The sequence below is a fragment of the Telmatherina bonti genome, assembly GCF_933228915.1.
Source record: "Telmatherina bonti genome assembly, chromosome: 1".
NCBI classification, from domain to species: Eukaryota; Metazoa; Chordata; class Actinopteri; order Atheriniformes; family Telmatherinidae; genus Telmatherina; species Telmatherina bonti.
In genome coordinates, this window is record NC_136619.1 from 16134543 (window position 1) to 16141988 (window position 7446).

General features: G+C 36.0%; 1 protein-coding gene across 1 annotated transcript; it reads right to left on the reverse strand.

Annotated features, from left to right (window-relative positions):
• Positions 1–926: 926 nt before the first annotated feature.
• dpep2 (dipeptidase 2) lies at positions 927–7126 on the reverse strand. The gene is made up of 11 exons (XM_079245043.1): positions 7118–7126; positions 6549–6706; positions 6306–6432; positions 6031–6160; positions 5670–5820; positions 5484–5556; positions 4494–4670; positions 2987–3071; positions 2822–2897; positions 2131–2266; positions 927–1694 (listed from the first exon to the last, which is right to left on the reverse strand). The coding sequence occupies exons 2-11, from the start codon at positions 6701–6703 to the stop codon at positions 1488–1490; spliced, it is 1317 nt and encodes a 438-aa protein (XP_079101169.1). The 5' UTR covers positions 6704–6706; positions 7118–7126; the 3' UTR covers positions 927–1487.
• Between the last annotated feature and the right edge of the window lie 320 nt (positions 7127–7446).

Below are 7446 nucleotides of genomic sequence, written 5' to 3' on the forward strand. Positions count from 1 at the left end.
GTATTAAGATATGATTTTGGTAAGATGTATTCATTGTGATGCAAGAAAAAAAATAAAGAAAAAAAATGGATCGACCAGGAAAAGGTCCGATTTTTTTCCCCAGAGACCCGGGTGCCTTATCTATTAGCAAACAGCCAAACAAACAACAAGGCATAAAGTGGTTTATCCCCCATTTTTTTTTTGTAATAGCTGTGACTTAGTGTGTTCACACATTATAAATACATGTATGGTGTTTTTTATGGTACTTTTGAGCATCATTCAGTTTCTGAAAAAGTAGTTACTTTAGGTATGTTTGCTGTAGTATTAAATGTTACAACTGTTACCACAGGTGTTACTACATCAACCCAGCATTAGAGATTGCAACTTTAAGCGATTATAATATTAGTTACAAGCATTTTTCTGGTAATATCAGGATTTTCTCTTGTAATAATCAGTATTTCACACCAGCATGCACTAACAAGTTCTTGTTTTGTGTTGACTAAATATTTGCACAACACAAAAGCGTTTTTACTTTTTTTTAATTTACCCCATGTCAAGGGGAAAAAGAGATGGTTAATATTTTCTAACCAACCAGTTTGTAACACTGTCATCATAAGCTGTTATATCAAACATGTCAGCACTATCAGTGAGTTGAGGGAATACACTGGACACTTTTGTGTAATATGACACACTTCCATGTCATAGCCCCATGTTAATATAAACAGAGCTAACCAAAGTAAATTCCTCTCCACTATGTTGCTGCTGAGTAAAATCTTTTTAACGCAAGTTTAGAAACTACTGTTTTAAGTGTCTGCTCTTCTATTTGAGTAAATTGTTTTGAGATATTAGTATGTGCAAGTACTGCAATGAAAAAAGTGCAAATGTCAGCAACCCATTGTAATGCATTGTAATGTATCAATTTATTTTGTAATCTTGAACAATATTCTGTTTAGATAAAAACAAAAAAACCACCAGTTGAACTGCCCATCCCAGTCTTTATAACAGTACTTTGCTAAAATCTATGCTGAACATTTAAGAGCTTCTTAAATGGTCTGTTTACATTAGTCTGAAGAGCTCTATTTATGCTCAGGCTTCTCGCAGGTCATCGATACAAATCAAATAAGCCAAGACAACAAATTTGCAGTGTTATTTTTAGTACAGTATTCAACAGTAGTATCATCCTCCTTTTAATTTTTCCAGAGGGAATATGCAAAAAAAAAAAATCTGCAACAAATAATATATAAGGTATAAATTAAATTGCATCTCACAGAATTGATGTATCTTTATATTTAATTTGTATGATATACAATTGAATACATTTAAATATGTGTGTAAATTGAGGTTAATGCTTTCCTTTTCTTTTTTAATTAAAAAAAAAGACTCAATCCCCTTGTCTTTGCAGCTATATTAAGAGATGTAATGACCCCCATCTGGCTAGATCTGACTTCAGTTATTTTTCTTGCAGAAAGTGAAAAGAGGAAGGTTACACTAAACTTAGTTTTTACAGATTAATTAAAATAAATTCCCGAAAGCAGCAAAATGGAGGCCAAGATCAGGAAACCTGGCGATCTAAGCTCTGCTGTGGAGGAGTGGGTCTGTCCATATGCCCCCCGTCTTGGGTCAGGGGGTCTGAGGACCAGTCTACAGGGATTTTGCACCTCCTTCATGGAGATCTGGACCTCACTGGGCGGGCTGGAATGCAACTCATCACGGACCTGAAGGGCCACAAAGGAAGATGTATTGTTGTTGTGTAAAATAATCTTTTTGTTTGTATATCTAAACTATCCTACTATATTAAAATATATTTCAAGCATTATATGCATATAACTATAAACAAAAGTAGTGGCATAAGACATGACATAAGAGAAGAAAAAAATGAAAAAGTCCAGTCTTGAACAGAAAACTTCCTCTTGAAATGAAGTTAGTAATGCTACTGAGTCCCATTTTTTTGGAACACAACACAACATGCTGTCAAATGTTTGTTAGGTCAATAACATCATGCAAATTTACTACAAAATAAAGACCCATTAATCAATCAAATTACAGAATCTTTTTAGTGAGGAACATGAAGGACAGATATAGTTGCAAATCCCTTCACTTTTCACATAATTATCTTTTTTGTCGTCAGGGTACTTTTATTTTATCACCCACCCTTTCTACTTCCTCAAACACCCGCAGGAAGTTCCTTCGAAGGACATCAGCCAACTCATCCTCAGTCCAGTTTCTCTTCAGCAGTTCCTGGATAACAGCAGGGTACTTTGACACGTCCTCTAACCCCTCAGGAAAACTGTTAATGAACCATAAGCACACACACACACACACACGCACAAAGAAAATACATCCATTATTCTCTTTTGTTTTATTCTTGAAACAAATCAATATGTTATTAAGTTTGATGTCATAATTCATTACAATTTTTTTCTTTCCTTTCATTTTTACACAATGTGTTTGTGGAATATACAACATCAAAACAACAAAATATGTCATGAGTGTTGGGATAATAAATGTATTGATTCGTTTCTATTTATTTGTTTTTTTAAAACAGTTTTCAGCCAGTTGAGAGCTGGACAGCCAAATTGCTGATACCATGACAAGCAAACAAAAGCACAAAATCAATCGTGTTCAACAACAGCTTCTAAAATATGTTGTTAGAAAGCTTAACAAAAGCATGCTTTTCTACAGGTATTGACTTTGATCTGTCCGTCAATATTCCCACTCATGGCCACACAACCTATATGACAACTGCTGAATGTTTTCTGTCTCTAAGCGTCACACATTTATTCCCTTTGACTTGGTGTTTGAAGGTAGCTGAATGCTGCGTATACAAATAGTCCTCTCATACCTTGTTGCACCATCAAAGTCCCCTCCAATTCCTATCGACTCGGTTCCAATAACCTTCTTAATGTGATCAAAATGGTCTGTTAAGAACAAGCGAAACCAGGAATTAAATGAGCTATAAGAAAAAGTAACACAAGACTTGCATATCTATTCACAACCAGCGTCTTACTAGCCACATGAGAGATGTTGGCCTCCTTCCTGCAGGAAACGAATTGGCTGTTGAGATTTACCATGATGATCCCTCTGTTCTTTTTCTAAAAACACAAAATGCAAAGAGACATGGCTGCATCTTGTGGCAAAAGAATTGCTAGCAAGCCTGAATGTAACGACTGAAGGGGGAAGATGGGCTTATTATTATTACTTAAGTACTGCCAAAGCCCTCAATGACAAGTTCATAGTACTAATTGATCCTTTAACTCTTTGCTCCTATCTGGTTGAGCAAAGTTTTAAGTATCCATAGAGAATATTTTTAACAATATGTGGAAATAAACCTGCCCGAGTGATCTTCTTCATTTGATTTTGCTATAAAGTAAAAAGAATATGAAACGTTGATAGTTTAATGTCAATAATATATTTCAAGCATGTGCTAAAGATATTATAAAAGGATGCTACTGTGTTTTATATGTATAAAAAAAGAAGCCGTGACAATACTGTTTCTTGTATCTTGATGATTACCTCAGAGTAGCATGGAAAGTGTTTAATAAATATTGACATGAATAATAATATTAGGGGGTGTGTATACTTTTAGGGAAATTTCTTGTTATTAGCTTTTTCTTTTTTAAGTATATTCAGTTAGTGAGTGAATAAAACAAGTCATTTACTCTATCAACCCTTGTGCTACATATTAAACTTACAACCAACTAGAACAGAATAAGAATAACACCACATGAAAACCAGTGATCCAATTCAAGCCATGAGTCTTGAGTATCTAAAGTTGTGAAATTAAAACCGTAGCCAGATGTATTCAGTCAATGGGCTCAAAGTTGGCGGGGAGAGTAGAGTCTTGTTTTATGTAGCAAACGGAAATCAATTAATGCCTTTTCCTCACATCAAAATTGTAGAGGTGTATTATGGGATGCATAAAAAACCCTCCTGATTACCTCTGAAAACAATGGTTGAGTTTTGATATGTTTCAAAAGGTTAGACAACAATCTTTTGTGTGTGTATGTGTGTGTGTGTGTCTTGTCCAGCATTTAAGCAAGCACAATGATCGTCTGGATGCTGTGTTCTGCACAGACAACCACCTTTATCTGACCAACAACGAACCCACAGCCAGTCAATTATGGGAAAATGGAGGGAACTCAACACCATTAGATACTAAAAAGGAGCAGCTTACCAGCTAAGATGGAGACATGGACCAAAATGCCTCCTAATCAATACTATATTAACTATTCAACAGTCACCAGAAATGTTATGCTACAAACACTAAAGAAATGAGGAGAGGTAAACTTGAATTATTTAGTAATTATACCTCCAGGGATTTAGAAAAAAAAAAATCTTGTTTATTTTTTGCAATGAAATAAAACGAGCCTAAAAAACTATTATAAATTTAAAAAAAAACAAAAAAACAAAAAACTGGATAAAAAGGAATGCAATAATTAAACTGACTTATCAGACAATTATTCAGTCAAGCAGTTATGCAGGCAACAAACCACTCGACAAACTACTTTTCTCACCAGCTCACGCAGCAGCCAGTCAGGTACATTGCGGCTATGGTTACAGATAGAGAAGGAAGATGAATGGCTAAAAATGACAGGAGCTTTGGAATGCTGCAGCGCAGCCAAGGCTGTATCCCAAGAGGTGTGGGAGAGGTCCACGATCATACCCAGCCTGTTCATTTCCTCCACCACGGCCTGAAAAACACATTTCAAACAAATAAGCAGCCATTTATATATAACAGAGAGAAAGGAAGTCAAACAAGCTGAGTTGCAAACACACACACACACACACACACACACACACACACACACACACACACACACACACACACACACACACACATATATTTTTAGGCAGATAGCTATCAAGGAAGTTCCAAACTGCAGTAGAAAACGCCACCCACAGAAAATATATCATAATGACTTCTACATTACACTCTACAACACTGCTGTGCTGAAAGCTAAAGGAATTGCAAAGGCAGCTAAAAACAAACTTAAGATAGTGCTTTGTCAACAAGGCAAAATGTCTTTTTTTTTAACACAGTCTATCAATTATGTTCTTAAATCATAACAACTTTGCATCCTGCTAATATTTTACATTACTTTAAATTGCAAAAGTATTTGCAATTTTTTTTTAAAAACACATCTAGAATATTATATTGAGACACTCAAACTGTTTAATTAAAAATGAAAAAAAGAACCAAACAGTATTAAAATAAGATTAATAGATATGATATGAATGTACTACAAAAACATATTTCAGTGCACCTATGCTGGGATGGGGCTGCTGTAGCCTATCCCAGCTGCTATCAGGTGAGAGGCAGGGGGCCTCCTGAACAGATTGTTGGTCAAACGCCACACAGAACCTTCTTGTTGAGAGGAAACAGTACTTACCATCACACCGTCCTATTCAAAAATCTTATTGATTAAATTTGTGGAATGTACAAAAAAAAACAACAATCCAACAGGCTGGCCTTTAGCTGCAATCAACAAATTGCGAAAGCTTACCTTTCCAAACTGTGTCAGGCTGTTATTCTGTCTATTCTGAAAGACATTGTAGATTTTAGAGGATGATTCAGCCCTGGAACAAAAAGAACTGTCATTAATGCTGCAAATGAAGCACAACTTTAGTGAGTCTGTCTGATCACTCACTGAAGGTCGAGAGAAAAACGTTTTGTATGCTTCGCCCATTACCAGGGAGTGTTGCAGGTATGTGTGAGGGCCATGGAGCGGACTCCAAGCTGGTAAAACATCCGCAGGGTTGGAAGGCTGCTATCAATAGAGTGGCCGCCCTCAATACTTATCAGACAGGCTATTTTATGCCTCATCTCAGAGTTCCTCAATTCTGTATATAGAAACACACATGTACAATATAGGCTATACATACACATTTAGAGGCATTATTTCCCTCCATTCAAGCTATTTTAATTCTGTATGATCATAAAGTTAAAGTAATGCAAACATTTTCTGACCTTATGACAGAGAATGTTTGCTCTGTCATGCTTTAAAACAATGTAAAAACTGTGCTTCTACTATGAATGGAATGGAGCTTTACCCTGAGTGGAGGTGACCAGCTCAAAGTCCTGGTTCTCAGTGCACATACGTCTGACTACATCTATTTGTTCCAGAGTCAGCCTCACAGCATCCTTCTCCTGGGCCCCACACAGTACATAGACTGCAAACATCTGACAAAAGACCAGGGATGTGAGAACAAGAGAACAGGAGACACATTTGAGGCGCTTTTGAGGTCACAAAAGGCTTCAAAATGTCACTAAGTGGAGCAGTTAACATGTTAACACATAACATTGATTGCTGATTAAAATACAATACCTGTGTTTGCACATGGCCAGCTTGGAGACGGGAGATGTCCGTGGCCACTTTGCTGATGTTATAAAGATCAATCATGCTCAGGCGATTGTTGTGAAGGATTCTCAGCTGGAGAGCTAGGTCATTATGACTAACAGGCCAACACAATAGAGCAGGGCGGAAAAGATGGAGAATCAGTTTAATTTGATTTTGGTCATCTTTCCCTAATGTAACTTGTGTGTTTATAAGACAGTAGACATCCGTTACCCATCAATGAGTGGATACTTGAACATCAATTCATGTGCCCTTTCTTTTTCTGAGTATCCACATATCAACTGGCAGATGGAAAATACAAGAAGAACCCTTAAAGACTGCATTCCGAGGCTTCCTAGTGCATTTGGTGAAGTTTTCCTGGAACACATAATCTAAAGAGAAAATGCCATAAATGAGCGATTTATGAACTATGTGAGAACAAAGTAATTATGGCAGCACATCAACAAACAAGCACACAATGTAGTGCATAACATTTGAAAAACCATATGTCATTAATAACAGGCTATTTTTAAATAACTTTATTTTTTTTACTTTTTAAGAAATATGACAACAATATGTACACATAAAACAATATCATGCTTTTTAACCAGTTTAGCGCGGTGTTAAACTATAACATTAAGGCTTACATCAAACTGTCAATGCATTGTTGTATCGTGTCTTCTTGTTGTAGACAAATAATTTAAATGGGTTAAAATTGCAACTAAAGTGTGCATCTTCAACGTGCACGGTATGTTTTTGTAAAATACCATACAACTAGTTAAATTAAACAATGAGACACTCACCAGGCAGGGTGTTACTTGTAGATCACCTTGTTGAGGATTGTAAACAAACTACGAACTTTCCAGCTACCCTCCCCACACAAACATAGGGAGAAACCATAGAAAAGTAGTGAGAATTCCGTATGATGCATTCAAGTGCTATCGTAAAAAAGGCGAGTATTTGCTTAAACGGACACTAAATGCTGTTGTTGTACGCTGAAAGTAACCAGATTTGACAATAGTATAGTACGTTTTAAAACATAAAAACTGGCTGAAATAAGTATTGCAGGAAAGGAAAAAAATATTTTAGTTTTTTTGTTTTGTTTTGTTTTAAACAGTTAATTTCGAGACTG

What these genes read in the sequence shown, in the direction of transcription:
- dpep2 (XM_079245043.1), bottom strand. Translation starts at nt 6,703, where the DNA reads ATGTGTTCCAGGAAAACTTCACCAAATGCACTAGGAAGCCTCGGAATG. An exon ending in CTGGCCATGTGCAAACACAG is followed by an intron (nt 6,161 to 6,305) that starts GTATTGTATTTT and finishes GTCTTTTGTCAG; the next exon opens with ATGTTTGCAGTCTATGTACT. An exon ending in TGTTTGAGGAAGTAGAAAGG is followed by an intron (nt 1,695 to 2,130) that starts GTGGGTGATAAA and finishes GTGGCCCTTCAG; the next exon opens with GTCCGTGATGAGTTGCATTC.